General features: G+C 39.5%; 1 protein-coding gene across 3 annotated transcripts in view; it reads right to left on the reverse strand.

The window, feature by feature from the left end:
• Positions 1–16,971, reverse strand: part of PSPC1 (paraspeckle component 1) — a 108,644-nt gene extending 91,673 nt beyond the window's left edge. For 2 of the 3 annotated variants that reach the window (XR_007155191.1, XR_007155189.1), the window contains exons 1-2: positions 16,377–16,971; positions 7,653–7,954 (exon numbers count right to left, since the gene is read on the reverse strand). Coding sequence is in view for 1 of the 3 variants with exons in the window: in XM_047873573.1 (XP_047729529.1) it covers positions 7,653–7,954; positions 16,377–16,742 (668 nt within the window). In the remaining 2 variants the exon portion in view is untranslated. The remainder of the gene's footprint in view (positions 1–7,652; positions 7,955–16,376) is intronic. The other variant, XM_047873573.1, reaches the window with a different exon arrangement.
• Positions 16,972–19,727: the final 2,756 nt, after the last annotated feature.

Consider the following 19,727-nt stretch of genomic DNA (forward strand, 5'->3'; position numbering starts at 1 on the left):
CTGTCCCTCCCCCACTCACCCTGTCTCTGTCTCTCTCAAAATAAATAAACTTAGAAAAAATATATATTTGTGACTGATCTTTCCTCACTTGTTCAGGGATCTTTTTAGAAGCAGAATGGTGAGAACAAGGTGACGTGATGACTTAAAAGATGATGCAACCTTTTGTGTATGCAATTAAAAAAAGGATTATGTAAGGACAATTTGTTTCACTACTAAATCCTTACACACATACAGCATTTTTGCAGGGTTTTGTCAATTTTAGTCTTTAATATAGGTGAGAATTGAAGAGTAATGATAAACAATTCTTAGGATGATAAAGTAAGTTTTATGACAGAGGAAAAATAAAATCACTAGGACCTATATGATCTCAGATTACAAAATAACCCAATGGACCCATATGGTAAATTTTATGGAGAAAAAAAGTTTATTTAATATTCTTTTTGTTCTTCTGAAGACCTCTAATAAATAATAAAATATCAACCTTTATAAATACTTCTCAAAAACGAAAGTATAAAACTAAAACTGGACCCAAATGACACCAATGGTGTAAAAGTTATGGGTGTTTTTCTGGAAAGGTAAATAAATAGTAATTCATACTTCCACCACCAGCAGGTATGGCTAGATACCTCTTGTGTTTCCAATTTATATAAGCAAAAGCAATATTACAGTATTGTTTTTATTTAAGTATTTCTTCTGATTCTAAAAGAACCCCATTTAACGGAAAGATGTGATGAAGCAAATAAAATGATGGAAAAGTAATCCCTGGAAAGTAGGAATATAAGATAGGAAAGGTATGAAAAAATTAATGTATCAATCCCTTATCTGCTTAAAGAGTTACCAAAATAGGCCTGAAACAGCTATCCCACCATGCTAACAGATAAGGCTGATTTTCTGTGCCAAAACTGTGCAAACAATGTGGTTTATGTTGAACACAAACCATCTAAGCTTTTTTCCTTCATGAAGTCCTAAATTCTGGTATTTTGCCAGGTAAGTGGGAACTTAAAAAACCAACCACCCTCCACCCCACTCCTTATATATGGACTTGGCTACTATGATCAGTTAAACTTCACCTGGTAGTTAACACTTCATTCTATCGTCTTAACTAGTTGCTGGCAGAATTAAGCCAAGTACTTTTCCAACTCAACTGGAAAAGGACTCTTGGAAAGCTTATACCTAGTTTCCTCCAAACTTTACCTGGTGTGCATTTTTCCATTACTGATTTTAATCTGTATTCTTTTGCTGTAATAAATCTTAGACATAAAACTATATGCTAGGCCTGAGTCCAACTAGTGAATCATGAAACCAAGGAGACTTCCAAGATACACCTGTAAGCACACTTATCAAATATAACTTTTGCTGACATACTCCCATTTTTATTTCCATTCTTTTTTTTCTGATCAGTTTCTTAACACAAATTTGGATCGTAGCATACATCTAGTCTTGTCTTGCGTCCCTTTTTTTTTTTACTTGCTACATTGTTTTATTTATAGAAAATAAATATACATTTTTTTAAATAGGTTCCACGCCCAACAGAGGGCTCAAACTCATGACCCCGAGATCAAGAGCCACATGCTCTATGGACTGAGCCAGTCATGCACCCCTATATATATTTATCTACATGAATTTAAGTTTTTGAGCAGTAGTTAGCACAGATGCATAGCCAAAGGCCCTGCCATAAACAGATGTGGAGTTTGCAATGTGTTTAGTTTTGTTTGTATCATTAATGATATAACTCACATACCATAAAATTCACCATTTTAAAGTGTACAGTTCAATGGGTTTTAGTATGTGTAACCATCACCATGATATAATACCAGAATACTTTTATCGCCCCCCAAAAAACCCCAAATTCATTAGCTATGAATTCCCTATTTCCCTGAACCTCTAGTCTACTCTCTTCTCTGTGGTATATACTCCCTTTAAAAAAATTTTTCAGGGAACCTGGCTGGCTCAGTCAATAGAGCATGTGATTCTTCTTCTCAAGGTCATGAGTTCAAGCCCCACACTGGGCACAGAGATTACTTAAAAAATAATAAAGGAATTTTTTTCATGAGTTACATTTCCTGATGTCATGAAATATTCTTGAAAAAATACACACTAATCCACTATAAATATGATATACTTACTCAATTCTCTATTAAGAAATTTAGATGTAGCCAATCATGATAAACCAGATAAAAAGCGATACACCAAAGTTTTGAGTCAAATACTTACTTAAAATATACCTCTATTATAACAGTAAAACAACCTTAAGGTTTTTATACTCAGTAACTAAATACCTCCAAGTGACCAATTTCCATCAGCACCAGGATTCATAAAACACTCACTTGACTTCACTTTCACTCACTGGGTATTCTTAAACCTTTGCCAATACATAAAATTAAAAAAAAAAAAGGTGGGGGGGCACCTGGTGCCTCAGTCAGTTAATCATCTGACTATTGATTTCAGCTCAGGTCATGATCTCATGAGTTCCATTAGAAGGCTTAACTAACAACAAAGTTCCTGCAAGGAAGAGTCTCTAAAAAAAAATCACTCCACCTATAGCACAATATGAAAAGAAAGGATGAGGCGCCTGGGTGGCTCAATCGGTTAAGTATCCAACTTTGGCTCAGGTCATGATCTCATGGTCCATGAGTTCGGGCCCCATGTTGGGCTCTGTGCTGACAGCTCTGAGGCGGGAGCCTGCTTCAGATTCTGTGTCTCCCTCTCTCTCTGCCCCTCCCCCACCCCACTCCTGCTCTCTCAAAAAATGAATAAATGCTAAAAAAAAAATAAAATAAAAAAAAGGGATGTGGCATCAGGCTAAAATTCACCATTTATTCGTTGTGCAATCTTACACAAATTATTTAACATCTCTGGGTCAGTTTTCTCATCTGAAAAATACAAAATCCAACATGCTTATGTTTATGACCATGATTATGAAACAGAATGGATAATACAATGTCAACACTTGCCCATTCCCTCAAAATTGTTTTTAAGTTATTCTAAAAGCTACTTGTAAGACTGGGGCGCCTGGGTGGCGCAGTTGGTTAAGCGTCCAACTTCAGCCAGGTCACGATCTCGCGGTCTGCAAGTTCGAGCCCCGCGTCAGGCTCTGGGCTGATGGCTCAGAGCCTGGAACCTGTTTCTGATTCTGTGTCTCCCTCTCTCTCTGCCCCTCCCCCATTCATGCTCTGTCTCTCTCTGTCCCAAAAATAAATAAACGTTGAAAAAAAAAATTTTTTTTTTTAAAATAAAAGCTACCTGTAAGACATGGTTAATTGTTTTCCAATGCCTGGCTGTAACTTTTAAAAAATACCAATTAATCAAAGCTTGCAATGGAAAAAATACTAATCACATGCCTTGAGTATTTTTAGTTCCTTCCTTCCTTCATTAAATAATTGATTAGCTGGGGTACCTGGGTGGCTCAATCAGTTAAGCACATGAATTTTGATTTCTGCTCAGGTCATCATCTCAGTTCATGGGTTTGAGCCCCGTAACAGGCTCCATGCTGACAATGCAAAGACTGCTTACAATTCTCTCTCTGCCCCTCCCATGCACCCACTTTGATCGCGCTCTCTCTCTTGAAATAAACAAAAAAACTTTAACAAATTATTATTATTAGCTTAATTTGTAGCCAGGAATTATTAAAATACAGGTGCTAGAAGAGTATCGTGGTAGATGAAATAAGTCAGAGAAAGACAAATACCATAGCATTTCATTCATGTAGAATTTAAGAAACAAAGAAGAAAAAAAAGAAAAAACAAAAAACAATCTCAACAACAGAGAGCAGGGGAAGTGGGTGAAATAGGTAAAGGGAATTAAGAGTACACTCATCTTGCTGAACACTGAGTAATATACAGAATTGTTGAATCACTGTATTGTATGTACACATGAAACTAATATAAAACTATATATTAACTGTACTGCAATTAAAATTAAATTTAAAAAAATACAGGTGCTAGGATTATAGTACTGAACAAGACCAAGTCCCTGCCCTCAATGGAACTTGGCATTCTCCTGCAGACAAAGACCTACAAATTAAACCAGTAAATGCTATGACAAAAAATAAATTGGAGAATATCAGTTGATACTGCAGAGGGGATGAATAAATGAAGATAAAACAGCTTCTCTAAGATGTTTCTTAGCAAGATATGAATAAAGTGGAACAAGGAGAGCAAGCATTCTCTAAACAGAGTGTAAGACCAAAATCTCTGAGAACTGGCAGTGCTGTAAAACATATGTAACACGAATTACAGCTTTAGCATGAACACCTGACAGTCCCAAACAAATTGAAAAATGCTTTACATATCACCAAACTATGCTCCATGGGGCAGAGATGTTTTACACTGACCTTGTGTCCAATTCCCCAAACCTTAAAACATTTGAATACTCCCAACCAATAGTAAAGTAAATGGATACTTTAACAGAGATAAAGGAATCAATGCAGCAATCAACTAGGGAACTTTTCCACCAAATCCAGTCTAAAGACTAAGGATGAACATCAAGAACACCACCCTGGGCAAATTGAAAGCAAAGGCATGTTAATACAGCAACAGATTGAATGACTATTATAATTACTTACGAATATTTTTAAGTAAATGGATACGCCATTCATGGACTAGAAAAAAGTCAGTATTATGAAGATGTCAAAATGTTCCTCAGAATGACCTGAACACTCAACACGATTCTAATCAAAAGCCCAGAAGAACTTTTTTCAATTGACAAGGTGATTTTAAAATCAGTAAAGATGCAGGGGGTGCCTAGGTGGCTCAGTCAGTTAAGCGTCGACTTCAGCTCAGGTCATGATCTCACAGTTCATGAGTTTGGCCCCACAGCCAGTTTGGGATTCTCTCTCTCTGCCCCTCCCTCACTCATGCTCTCTCCTGCTTGCTCTCAAAATAAACTTTAAAAAATATATAAATAAATAAAATAAAATCAGTAAAGATAATCTGAAACTAAAGTAACATTGTACATTAATTACACTCAAATTGGGAAATAAATAAAATCAGTAAGGCTATACCAAAAAAAAAAAAAAAAAAAAAACACAACACCCAGAACAATTAAAAAAAAAAAACAAAACAATTCAGTTGGGTGATACTACTTGATTTCAAACCTTAGCATAGTGTGGGGTGCCTGGAGGCTCAGTCAGTAAAGCATGCAAATGCTGATCTCGGTGTTTTAAGTTCGAGCCCCACACTGGGTAGAGATCACTAAAAAATAAAATCTTTCTTTCTTTTCTTTTTAAAGTTTATTTATTTATATTGAGAGAGACAGAGACAGTACCTGAGCAGGGGAGGGGCAGAGAGAGAGAGGGAAAGAGAGAATCCCAAGCAGGATCCATGCTGTCAGCAGAGCCCGATGTGGGGCTCAAACTCACGAACTGTGAGATCATGACCTGAGCCGAAACCAAAAGTTGGATGCTTAAGCAACTGAGCCACCCAGGCGCCCCTTAAAAATAAAAGCTTAAAAAAAAAAAGAGTGAAAGACAGTACTGGTGTAAAAGACACACCAATTGGTGAAATGAAAGAGTGCAGATTTTCTTCCCCTCAATTTTTGATAAAGATAAATGGTAAAAAAGGAGAAATCATAATCTTTACAATTACTGGTGCTGCAACAAATGGCACTTATATGGAAAAAAAAATCTACTATCTCACAGCATACTCAAAATGGATCACAGGTATAAATAAAAAAGCTAGGGATGCTGGGGTGGCTCAATCAGTTGAGCGTGAAACTCTTGATCTCAGCTTGGATCTTGATCTCAAGGTCATGCGTTCAAGCCCCACCTTGGGGTCAACGCTGGGCATGGAGCCTACTTTAAAAAAAAAAAGAAAAAGAAGAAAAAAAGCTATAAAATGTCTTAAGAAAGGACAAGAAAAGCTTTGCTACCTTAGGAAGGGAAAAAATTTTCATACAAGGATCCAAAAAACATAAATCATAAAAGAAAAAAAATGTAAATTATACTTCACTGCTACTTTCTGAAGAACACTACTAAGAAAATTAAAAAGCAAGCCACATACTAGGAGAAATAGTCCTAAAACAGACCTGTATCCAGATTTTTTATTCGGTAAGGCAAACCACCCAATTAAAAAATAGACAGGGACACCTGGGTGGCTCAGTCAATTAAGCATCTGACTCTTGATTTCAGCTGAGGTCATGATCTCACGGTCTGTTGAGATCAAGCCCCAGGTCGAGCTCCACGATGACCATATGGAGCCTGCTTGCAATTCTCTCTCCCTCTATCTCTCTCTGCCCCTCTGCCACTTGTGCTCTCTCTCTCTCCAAAATAAATATTTTTTAAAAATAAAAATTAGGGGCGCCTGGGTGGCTCAGTTGGTTAAGCCTCCTACTTCAGCTCAGGTCACGATCTCGCGGTCCATGAGTTCGAGCCCCGCGTCGGGCTCTGGGCTGATGGCTCAGAGCCTGGAGCCTGCTTCCGATTCTGCATCTCCCTCTCTCTCTGCCCCTGCCCCGTTCATGCTCTGTCTCCCTCTGTCTCAAAAATAAATAAAACGTTAAAAAAAAATAATAAAAAAATAAAATAAATAAAAAATAAATTTAAAAAATAGGCAAAAAATTTCAAGATACTTCACAAAAGATACAAAAATAGACAAAAAGCAAATGAAAAGATGCTAATCATTAGTTGTTTGGAAAATAAAATTTAAACTCACCAGGAGACACTCCTATACTAGACTACCCAAAAGACTAAAACTATCAAGTGTTGGTGAAAGTATGGAGCAACTAGAACTCTCACTCATTGCTTGCAGGAATGTAAAATGATACAACCATTTTGAAAAACAATTTGGCAGTTTCTTATGAAGTTGAAAATTCAGCCATTTATCCCTAATTACCCAAGCCACATGAAAGTATAATGTTCACAAGAAGCCTGTACAGAAATGTTCATAGTAGCTTTATTCACAATGGCTAATAGTTGAGAGCATCTCGAACATTCACCCACCCTTAGGTCACTGGGCAAACTAATTATGTCCATATGGTGGAATAAAACTCTGCCATAAAAGTGAGCAAAATACTAATACAATGATATGGATGGAATTTCATTAACATTATGCTCAGCAAAAGATATGAGACACAAAAGAGTACAAATTATTTCACTTATATGAAATAACCAGAAAAGACAAAAGACAAACTAATTTATAAGAGCAGAAAGACCAATAGCTATCTAGGACAGGGTTAAGGGGCAGAGAGAAACTGCAAAAGGGCATAAAGGAACTCGTCAGGATGATGAAAATGTTCTAGATCTTGATTGTGGTGCTAGGTTACATACATCTGTTAAAACTCCTTGAGTTCTATGTTTAAAATTGGGAACATTTTAATTCATGCAAATTATGCCTTAAAAAAAACCTGAGTAAAATGTAATTCATCCATTCGTTATTTAAATATAAAATTTTACTTTGCATATAACATTCAGTAAACTGAATAAAAATCGTAATACAAATCATTTCTAAGATTCAAGTATGAATCAATACACTGAAGTCTGAAGTATGACTCTTGGAATCACATAAAAATTCCTGTTTATATTCACTATATACTTATTCAACACCTACTTACCATATGACAAGACAGTATGAACTGTATAAAGAAAGACAGAAGTTCAGCACAGAGAGAGAAGCCCATATGTAACTGCACAGGATGATGAGATGTTTAAAACTTACGTTGTTAGCAAGAATGCCCCATCACCACATCTTTCCAGAGCCTTTCGTGCAGGAGGTTTTGCTGCAAATTCTACAAAACCTTTTCCTGTAGCTCTACCACGATCATCCACAACCACAACGGCTTTCTCTACTGGACCAAACTGGGAAAATGCTTGCTCTAGAAGCTCATTGGAAACAACCGGCGAGAGGTTCTTGACAGTTAGGGCTGCTCCATGTGTAGCAAAACGAATTCGGAGAGGTCTGCTCTTCAAAATGGTGCCATCCAGCTCTGCTTTTGCAATTTCAGCCAGTGTTCTGGATTCCTTTTTAGGAGGAAAAATCACTTTTTAAAGATGATAGTAATAACACAAATACTTTTAAATAGTGGTTTCTAGGGAGAAGAGCTGGGTAGCTTTTGGAAATGGCTGATAGGGTCACTTTGTTTTTGTGTCTTTCAATTTTGGTATCACATGCATTTTATTAAGTGTTCAAAAAATAACTGTAAACATTTTAATTAGAAAATCCCCACCCAAATGTCCCAATTCATCAAAGATGGTCTACTCATACACAAATTACGAGCTATTAAATATTCACAGGAGTATCTTTTTTAAAACTCTTACATATATTAAAAGAAAATCATAATTACTTTTTGAGACCAAGCACCGGTTACTAGAAGCTATTACTGAACAGAATAATTTTCAGTATATACTGTTTTTTGATATTTATATCTTTTATTAAAACAACCCACCTCTCCAATGCTACACAAATCCCCTTTCCTCTTTCATTTTTTACATTACCTATGAAAACTACTATTAGATGTTGTTAACGAGGTCTCCTGAAATACTTTCATGGGCTACACATTTCTCCATTAGAGAGAAGCAAACACATACTTTCATGGGCTGTAAGAGTTATCTCCATTATACAGAAAATCAAGTGCACACCCGTTTATAAACTAGAAAATATGTTCAATGCTGAAACCACAAGAGAACTTCCTTCTTGAAGAATTCAAAGTTGGTATAGAATACAGACATCTAAACATAATCAACAAACAAGTTTAATATAAGTATGTTCTTTTCCTTTGTGTTGTGAGAACTCTACAGTGAGAATTTAAACAGGTTTTATATGCATTTGTAGTAAGAGTAAAAATATACTGTCTTATGAAAAAAGTCTTAAGGTCACAACAGATCTTTATTTAATATCTAAAATACAACAACTTTAAATTACTACAACTTACACAAAAATCTATAGAACTAATTTTACAAAGACAAGTCTAACCTTTTTTTTTAATGTGTATTTATTTTTGAGAGAAAGAGAAAGAGCACGAGCAGAAGAGGGGCAGAGAGAGGACAAAGGATCCAAAGCAAGCTCTGTGCTGACAGCAGAGAGCCCGACACAGGGCTCAAACTCACCAACTGTGAGATCATGACCTGAGCCAAAGTCAGATGCTTAACTAACTGAGCCTCGGGGTACCCCAACAAATCTAACCTTTTTACAGATACTCAAAATGGCTACTTTTTAAAAATGTTTTTATTTATTTTTGAGACAAGAAGAGACAGAGCATGAGCAGGGGAGGGGCAGAGAGACAGGGAGACACAGAATGTGAAGCAGGCTCCAGGTTCTCAGCTGTCAGCACACAGCCTGACGCAGGGCTCGAATGCATGTATTGTTGAGATCATGACCTGAGCCGAAGTTGGATGCTCAACCGACTGAGCCAACCAGGTGCCCCTCAAAATGGCTATTTTTAAAAAATTACTCTTAGAAATTTTTAATTAAAATTACTCAACATAGTAATACCAGCAAACATTTAATAAATATCTAACAGGGGATAGGCACTTTGCACCTAATCTGTCATATGACCCAACAACTCTTAAGAGGTAGATTTTAAGAATGAAGTCTTGAATTAAAATGCTGTTAGGTATGGAGTGCCTGGGTAGCTCAGTCAGTTAAGAACCTGACTTCTGAAGCTCAGTTCACAATATCACAGTTTGTGAGTTGGAGCCCCACATCGGGCTCTGTGCTGACAGTGCAGAGCGTGCTTCAGATCCTGTCTCCCCCTCTCTCTGCCCTTTCTCTGCTCACTCTCTCTCAAAAGTAAACAAATATTAAAAATAATAATAATAATGCTGTTAAGTTTAATTGGGAATGGGAAGGGACAGGAGGAAATTTCAAGAGATGATAACGTTCTCTATCCTGATAGTTTGAATTAAACAAATGTTATTTATCTAAAATCACCAAATTGTACACTGAAAATTTGTTCATTTTGCTGTATGCAGATGTCAAATACCTCAAAAATAATATTGGACTCTAGTTACTAGTAAGCATGCTGGATGGGCGCCTGGGTGGCTCAGTCGGTTGAGCATCCGACTTCGGCTCAGGTCATGATCTCGCAGTTTGTGAGTTCGAGCCCCGCGTCAGGCTCTGTGCTGACAGCTCAGAGCCTGGAGCCTGCCTCAGATTTTGTGTCCTCCGCCCTGTCTCTCTCTGCCCCACCCCTGCTTGTGCTCTTTCAAAAATGAATAAACATTAAAAAAAAATTTTAATAATAAGCATGCTGGAGTATTTAAGAGTCAAGAACTGATGGATGAAAAGATGAATAGATATGTGAAAAACACATTATAAGAAAACTTAAGTATGAATCTAGATGGTGGATCTATGGATGTTCATTTCTATGTATCTGAAATTTTTCATAATAAAATGTTAGGGGTAGAAGGATAAAGAGAACTTGGTGAGGACTTTCTAAAAGTGAAAAGTGCTTCCAGAGGATGTCTCCTCTTCAGATTCAGTCAAGTATAATCACAATGTCATATATTTTGTTTTTCCACAGAGGAAGCAGAAAATCCTCAATTTTTATGTTAAATCAAGTAATTTTTTTTACAGTTGGCAATGAATTCAATTTTTAATACTTTTGAGCCAAATGAAATGTTTATGCTGTCAGGAATTTTCAATGCCATGATCCTTCTTCAAAGTTTATACTCTTCGTGGTTTTAAATAATTCCACACCGGAGTTTCTCAACTTTAGCACTATTGACATTATGGGCAAGATAATTCGGGGGGGGGGGGGGGGGGGGGGCTGTGCATTACAGGAGACTTAATAAGCCAACAGAAACAACCCCCACTTCTGACAATGAAAGATGTCTCCAGACATCGTCAAATGTCCCCTGGGAAGCAGAACCACTCCATGTAAGAACCACTGCTGTTGGAGCACCCAGGTAGCTCAGCTGATTAAGCTTCAGGTCTTCATCTCAGGGTAGTAAATTCAAGCCCTGCATTGGGCTCCATGCTGGGTACAGAGCCTACTAAAAAAAGGGGGGGGGGGGTTGCAATGCCTGGGTGGCTCAATCAGTTAAGCCTCCGCTTAACTCTTGGTTTCAACTCAGGTCATGACCTCACTGTTTGTAAGGTTTGTCAGAGGGAAGGACAAAGAGCCTCCTTGGAATTCTCTCCCTTTCAGTAGGCCCCTCCCCACTGGCATGCATGTGCTCAAAAACCACTGCTGTAAATCTGTACTAAAGTATCTGTAAAATCAATTAAAATTATGTGTTTGAAATGAAACCAAATATTTGTTTACTTCATGACTCAGAATAATGATAACGAGGTAACTTTTACTAAGCAGGTAGTATATTCCAGCTCTTCATTATTTTATATATATTCACAAATATGTATGCATTATCTTCTACTGGTCTCATCAACAATCTTATAAAGTGGGTTTTTACTATCCCCACTTCACTTATGGGTAAACAGGCCTAGAGAGGTTGAAACAACTTGCCAAAAAATCTGGCCATTTGCAGCAACGTGGATGGAACTGGAGGGTATTATGCTAAGTGAAATCAGTTGGTCAGAGACAGACATATACCATATGTTTTCACTCTTATGTGGTTCCTGAGAAACTTATAAGACCATGGGGAGGGGAAGGGGGGAAAAAAAAGTCACAGAGAGGGAGGGAGGCAAACCATAAGAGACTATTAAATACTGAGAACAAACTGAGGGTTGATGGGGGATGAAGGAAAGGGGAAAGTGGGTGATGAGCACTAAGGAGGGCACTTGTGAGGATGAGCACTGGGTGTTGTATGGAAACCAATTTGACAATAAATTATATTTAATAAAAACAAACAAAAGAAATAACTTGCCAAAGATCTATACAAAATTCATAATCTCTACCAAATACATCATAAATCCCTCCTTTCAGCTAGTGTCCCAGCATGACTCTGTATAAAAAGTACAAGTACAGGTTCTTAACTAAAAATAATACAAAAAGTATCAAGAAACTAGGTGACTATCCCAAGTTACAGATTGCTTGTAATAGGGTCAAATGATGTACATTGGATCCTTTCCAAAGGCTCATTCCAAAGCACCTGATATTTTTCTCATTGTTCAACTAACAGTTAAAAGTTCCCACCGTAATAGTACTAATCCACTGAGATAAATTGGAAACAGCCTTCAAGTCAATCAATAGAAAGTTGATCAGGTAAACGGCAGTCCATTCATACTGTGAAATACAATATGGTCATTAAAAATCAATCTCATGACATAAAAGATACCAGATATATTAAATGAAAACCTGAAAACACAACAGAGTATATAGTATGGTTTGATTTTTTATGGAAAAATTAAAGATTAACAGTGATTACATTTAATGTGTTAGGGGACAATCTTTCACTAAAATTAAAACCGTAGTAAGAAAACTTCCCTGAACTAAAAGAGCATTTAAATTATATGCTAGACAGGCCTACTAAGGAGATTGTGCAACATCTTCTCTAATGTTTGACATTCCATAAGAAACACACAGCATTTCATACTTAAAAACAAAAAGCACGAGGGGAAAGGGTTTAATCCGCGATGACTATATTAAATTCAGTTGATTTTTAACTCCTTAATTACAACAGTGGTTCTCAAACCTTAGCAAACATAAGAATAACATGGAGGGCTAGCTAAAACCCAAGATTGAGGGCCCCAACCCACAATTTCTGATTCAGTAGATCCTGGGTGGGCCTTAGAATTTGCATTTCCAACAAATTCCCAGTTAACTGATAAGGTGAGACAATTTTTAGATGGGGTAGTCAGCATTGCTAGCGTGAACAGTAGGGAATATAAGTGGCCTTCTGCTTACACTGGGAGGACACCTGAATCTGTTGGACAGGGAACACACGTCTATAAATCACCGCTCCAGAAGTCTGGTTTACTAAAGTTAAAAGTAGGGGGGAAGAAAAAGATAAAAGCAGAAACTGAGTTCAGATCAAACTAATACCAGTTTTAACAACATTAAAATAGCTGTAAAATGCACCACAGGGGCACCTGGCTGGCTCAGACTGAGTAGTGAGTGGCTCTGGAGTTCGTGAGTTCAAGCCTCACTCTGAGTATAGAGATTACTTACATATATACATATAATATAATCTTTTTTTAAAAGATTATATTAATACATATAATCTTTTTTTAAAAAAATGCACTACAACTTTTCAGTTAATTTATCCAATCTAAATTGTCAGTAACAAGCCAAAACCTAAAAAGAAGCTTTTAGGTCTAAAATTCCACAAAATGTATCCAAAATAAACAGTCTATTTCAACCCTAAAGTACCACAGGCTCACATCATAATACCGCTTTATGATCTTATGAGGAAATGCCACTTAAATTCTTTTTCCCAACCATTACATATTAGCAAAGCTGACCCTGTAACAGCTCAAAAATGTTGTCTCACCTTACCAATTAACTGGAAAATGACAACTACCAGTGTAAGACAATTTATTTGCATTTAGTATTTCCAGGGGCATCTGGGTGGCTCAGTCAGTTAAGCCTCCAATTTCAGCTCAGGTCATGATCTCTAGGTTCTTGAGCTCCAGACCCACATGGGGCTCTGTGCTGATGGCTCAGAGCCTGGAGCCTGCTTCGGATTCTGTGTCCTCCCTCTCTCTCTGCCCCTCCCCCTCTCAGGCTCTGTCTCTCTCTCTCTCTCTCAAAAAATAAACATTAAAAAAATTGTTTTGGGGTACCTGGGTGACTCAGTTGGTTAAGTGTTCGACTCCAGCTCAGGTCATAATCTTACAGTTTGTGGATTCAAGCCCCGCATCGGGCTCTGTGCTGACAGCTCAGAGCCTGGAGCCTGCTTTGGATTCTGTGTCTCCCTCTCCCTTTGCCCCTCCCCCATTGTCTCTCTCTCAAAAATAAACATTAAAATTTTTTAATTGTTTTTTAAATGAAAATATAATCTAAAAATATATATCAGATAAAATTACGCCACTATTTAGAGCCACTACACCACCACTACACACTACAGCCACTATATCATTACTTACGTTCCAATCAGGTATACGCTATGTTGTTTTCCTAAGCAGAAAGATACATAACTCAGAAATATTTAAAGCTTTTAAATTTACCGGTTTATCATAGAGCTCAGATTAAACAGTAAAGTTATCCATAAAGTCAGATCTTTTAAGCTAAATTCTAATTTCCTACTGGCAAATTTTTAACATTCCTACACCAAAAAATAACATGACAGGTTTAGAGGAGCATGTCCCAAAGGAGCAGACAACAGCAGCCCCTCTCACCTCCCCATTTCATAAATCCCATTAAGACTTTTTTTAAAAAAGAAACTAGGGGCGCCTGGGTGGCTCAGTCGGTCGAGTGTCCAACTTTGGCTCAGGTCACGATCTCACCGTCCGTGAGTTCGAGCCCCACGTTGGGCTCTGGCCTGATGGCTCAGAGCCTGGAGCCTGCTTCCGATTCTGTGTCTCCCTCTCTCTCTGCCCCTCCCCCATTCATGCTCTGTCTGTCTCAAAAATAAATCAACATTAAAAAAAAATTTAAAAAAAAAAACTAATAGCAATGAGTTGTGCTGTCCAACACAGTAACCACTAACCACAGGTGGCTATTTAAATTTAAAAGTAAGTAAAATTTAAAGTTCAAATCCTCAGGCACAAGTGCTACATTTCAAGTGCTCAACAGTCACATATGGCTAGTAGCTACCACACCGGACAGCACATATACATAGCATTTTCCATCACTACAGAAAGTTCTATTGGCAGGGCTAATAATACACTAAAGGAGAAAGGATTCTTAGTAGCTTTAAAGACAGAAAGGAATAAGATTTTTCCATGTTAAGATATTTACTATTGGCTTATTTTTAAGTGCAAGGCTCCCAAAACAAAGGGAAATGGAGTCCTACCATTCTTCCTCCCGAATGTAAACTTTAGAACAGACCAACATGGTGCCAGAAGCTAAAGACGATGAAAATGTTAAATAACATCCTTTTGGAAAGTTTACTAAAAGTTGCCTAACCTCACTTCCTTTAAAGTAACTTTTGGATTTATATTAAAAATAACTTTACCAAATGACAGGCTGTTTCCCTACTGTCCTAAAGGTAATGATTTATAATTTTATGTTTAAAACGCACTGATTATTTAACTTGAATTTCAAGGACATTTTCAGGTCTCATTAATATTCTATGAAGATTTACCCTTCTCTTGAAGCCATTTAAGATTTTAGATGTTCAAATGTTCTCCCTAAAAAAAATAGAATGTCACAAAATTACAATCGATTCTGTCTACATATTAAAATTTTGCCTGGGTCAATCATGAAGAGAACGCAATTTTGAAAGTTAAAGTTCCAAAAAGAAGCTTCCACAAACTGCAAAGCACATAAAATTTGAGGGTCAAACTAGAAAGGCAACACACGCAAAAAAAGTACTTGTGTAAAAATGTCTCCAACAAAGTTATTTTCTTGGGGAAAAAACCTAGCATCTAAGTATGAATTACAATGAAGCTGTGTAAGTGACACTGATTCACCACAAAGCACTCAGGAAAACTGAAGAGAGTAGATATTTGCCCTGTTAAGAAGAGTATACCCTCGCTGTTTGATGAATTTTTTTGTTCGATGGAAGGGAGGCACAATTTTTGCATGCTATTGGAAAACTTTTTAAGATCTGGACTAAAAAAAAGGTAAAATGTGTACTCTTCCAGCAACAAAACATGCCCATAAAATATAAAATATATTTATATATGATTTTATAGATATAATTCATTCCCCCCCCCAAAAAAAAAACAACGTAGAAACTTCCAGAATGTTTGGGAGAGGACGCCTATTACATTAGCTATCCAATAATCCAACGCCGTCCAAATACTGCAGCGTTTCAGAACTAGGCGGTTTAAGATGTGCTGCGCTGAGGCGGGGAGAGAAACGACACGGTTTACCTTTAAACGCTTCCAAGTCTGGCTGAAACCAGGGAGATCGTTCGGAAAACGTTTTTAAGAAGCGAGTCCGCTGGCTGCTCTTCCATGCCCCACGAAATTTCTGGTGAGACCGGAGCTTCCCTTCCAAATTCGTATCTAAGGCCCTCACGACACAGTTTCGCCGGGAGAAGTCTCACCCCAAAACACGGCGGCCCCCTCCCCTGCCCCCGGTGGGAAGCAGGCGGCGGGAACCCCTAGGCGGGGGAGCCGCAGCCCCCGGAGCGCGGGCCAGCGGAGGCCGCCGCGCGCACAGCCGAAACGTTGGCGACGGCCACCGCGGAGCGCCGGGGAGCCCGGGCCCGCTCGTCGGAAATACGGGGCTACAACGCCGCCCGGGGGACAGGCCGGTCCGGCGCGGCGGGGGGAGACCGGGACGACAGGCGCCGCGATGCTCACAGGCCACAGAAAGGGCCGCGGCTGTGCCCAGGGCTTCCGCGAGGCGTCCGGCGTGGAGGCTGCCTGCGGCGCCCCGCTCCCTCACGCCCCCTTCCCCTGACGACGCTGCGGCCGGGGCCCGACACTCACCAAACGGATGAAGCCGAAGCCACGGTCCCGATTGATGAAGACCTCGCTGGGCTCGCCGTAGCGCTCGAAGAGCCGCTTGAAGTCCTCCTCCGTGATGTCCGTGGGCAAGTTCCCCACGAAGAGGCGGCAGCGCTGCGTGTACGTTTTCTCGCCCGGCTTGAGGAAGCTCTTGATGTCGATGGTGAAGCCCATCTCCTCGTCGGGGTGGTCCTCCGGGGGCACCGGGGCAGGTGGCGCCGGCTCCCCAGCCAGCGCGAGCGCCATGGCGGCCGTCGGCTCGCTCTCGCCTGCCGCAGACTCCAGAGCGCGAAGGCGGGCCGGGTTTTTCTCAATGCGTACTTGCTTCAGGTTTCCTCTTAACATCATCTTAGTGAGTTCACTTATACCGGATAGAATTCTAGATCTATAGCTGTATCACTATATATACCTACAGAAACGGAATATGGAAGGACAAAGTCAGAGAAGACACCTAGGTCGCCACGCCGGCTGCCCTACCCAGAAGGACTCACGCCCGAGGCGGCTGCACGTTCAAAATGGCGCTGCCACAAGCCGCAGCTACAAGAAGAGACGCCGGCCGTAAGTCCCGCCCCACCGCAAAGGCCGGCGCCGAGCTGACGCGCCTGCGCAGTATCGGCGCTAACCGGCACGGTAGCTGGCATGCGCCGGAGCGCGACGTTACTAGAGCTGCGGATGCAAGCAACCTCCTAGGCTGGCAGAAATGCGGTTTCCTGACCTAAGTTAGTTAGCCGAGTGTTGGACTGCGTCGGGTGAAAATTTGTGCGATGTGTGCAGCAGTGTGTGAAAACACAGTGATTGGGGAACATCCGTATTTTAAATATCCTGCTCAATTTTCAGTGACTATGAAAAAATGAAAATTTGCAGATTTTATGCATAGCCTTGAAGAAGATGATTCCCACTAATTGAAACACGTAAAAACACATTTATTTCAGCCCGTTTCGACAGCAAGCTTTTTATTATATTTACTGAGACTATAAAATAATTGTGCTATTGATTATTCACCTCAGAGAAGGACTCCATGAAATTGCTTATGAAATTCTGAACTCTTATGGACCACATTCTGTGAGAAGGGTCAACATTTTCTATAAGGGGCCAGACTGCAAATATTTTAAGATTTGTGAGCCATACAGCGTGTGCCAAACTACTCGATTCTGCCCAGTACCTCTCCTGGCACATGGGCAGGTACTCTTCAGTGAGTGTTAAAAAGAAATGAATTCACACTCTGAAAAACATTTCAGTAGTTTCTCATGAAACTAAACATATGCTTCCTTTAGGGTTGCCTGATTGGCCCAGTCCCTGAAGCGGTGATTTCAGCCCAGGTCATGATCTCCATGATAGCAGGGTGGTGAGTTCTAGCAGGCATGGAGCCGGCTTAAGATATTCTCTCTCTCTCTCTCTCTCTCTCTCTCTCTCTCTCTCTCTCTCTCTCTCTCCTCTCTCTCTCCCCCCTTTCTCTCTCTCTCTCTCCCCCCCATCCCTTCCCTTCACTCTCTCTCTCAAATAAATAAAATCTTAAAAACAACACCAAACAAACAAAAAACAAGAAAAAGACACCTAGGTGGCCCAGTTGGTTAAGCCTCCAACTTGGGTTCAGGTCATGATCTCAAGGTTCATGGGTTGGAGCCCCACATCCATCTCTGCGTTGACAGCTCAGAGCCTGGAGCCTGCTTTGGATTCTGTCTCTCCCTATCGCTCTCTGACCCTCCCCCGCTTGTGTGCGTGCTCGCGCTCTCTCTCTCTCTCTCAAAAATAAACATTAAAAAAAAAGAAAAAAAGCCATATGCTTACTTTAGAAAAGCAGTCCTACTCCTAACCATCCAAATGAAGTGAAAATTTGCATTCACACAAAAAAACTATATGCAAGTGTTTATAGGGGCTTTATTTGTAATTAGTAAAAACTGGAAACAATCCAAATGTCCAACTAGTGATAGGTAAACAATGGTACACTCACATAATAGAATATACTCACCAATACAAGGAATGAACTATAGAATATATATCAGTGGTTGCCAAGAGTGTGGAGGGGTGAGGGGTTAACTGCACAGAGACACAGGGAAATTTTTGGAATGTTGAAACTATTGAGGTGGTGGCTACACAACTGTATTTACCAAAACCTGGTAAACTGTGCACTAAAAGCATTACTGTATCTAAATTATACTTTAAACAAAAAATTTAAAATTATCCAAAGAAATAAAAATAAAATACCATCAAGACTAATCCCTGCTTACCTTAGTTGCCACCAAAATTCTAATCATCCACACTCTAATCCCCGCAGAGCTCTGTAAATTCCTGAGTCTAACCCAATTCCCCGCAGCCCTCTCAGTTGCTCCAAAGCCTTCTGTTGAGTGCTTGGAATCTCACTCCCAAGTCATCAGGAAAATCCTCAATCTCTCATTTTTTTCTCTGAATATCTTCATCTTCCTGCTTTAACTGGAACATGGTTTTCCTCTGAGGACTGTTTCCCTAACAGCCAAGAAGGCTCCCTAGAAGGGGATGGGTTTTTTTCCTCTATTTATGGGTCACCAGACTTGAGGATGGGATACATTTTCCATGACCCCTTGCAAGTTGGAGAACATTTTCCCTCTCCTTTAACAAAAAACCTAGCTCCAAAAAGCTCGTGACCACATAAGCATGAGTTTATGCTCCCTCTCCCACTCTCCCTCTTCTTCACTCTCCCTTCTCCCTGTAATAGCTTTCTCACCACTCTTTAAATTTACAACCACAAATGTCAGGTAAGACCTCAGCCCCTAGTTATTTCTCTCAAGCTAACAATTTCAGACTATTTTCTCTCTCCTCAAACCAACACTCCTCCCTACCTCTACCCTCCCTACCCATCCCTCCTATTACAAGAATGAATTGCCAATGATCCCCTCTTAAGGCCAACCCACTGGATAGCATCTTCTTTCCAAGCACTTTGCTTCTGCAGTTATCTAGTCAGTCACTTGATCTGTATTGAACTATTTCCATTTGCAAAACAAAACAAACTGTTGAAATAACTATCACCTTAAAAATAAAAAAGGAAAGGGGCGTCTGAGTGGCTCAGCCAGTTAAGCGTCTGACTCTTGGTTTAGGCTCCAGTCATGAGCTCACAGTTCCTGGGATTGAGCCCTGTGTAAGTCTCCGTGCTGGATTCTCTCTTTCTGCCCCTCTCCCGGCTCATACTCTCTCTCTCTCTCTCAAAATAAATAAACTTTAAAAAAAATAAATGTTTAAAAAATAAGTAATAAAAAAAAAATCCTTCTTAGACCCATGTTGTTCTCTAGCTGTTTCTTTACTAGAGAGGAAGGAAGGAAGGAAGGAAGGAAGGAAGGAAGGAAGGGAGGAAGGAATGAA

Source organism: Prionailurus viverrinus, chromosome A1 (genome assembly GCF_022837055.1).
Source record: "Prionailurus viverrinus isolate Anna chromosome A1, UM_Priviv_1.0, whole genome shotgun sequence".
NCBI lineage: Eukaryota > Metazoa > Chordata > Mammalia > Carnivora > Felidae > Prionailurus > Prionailurus viverrinus.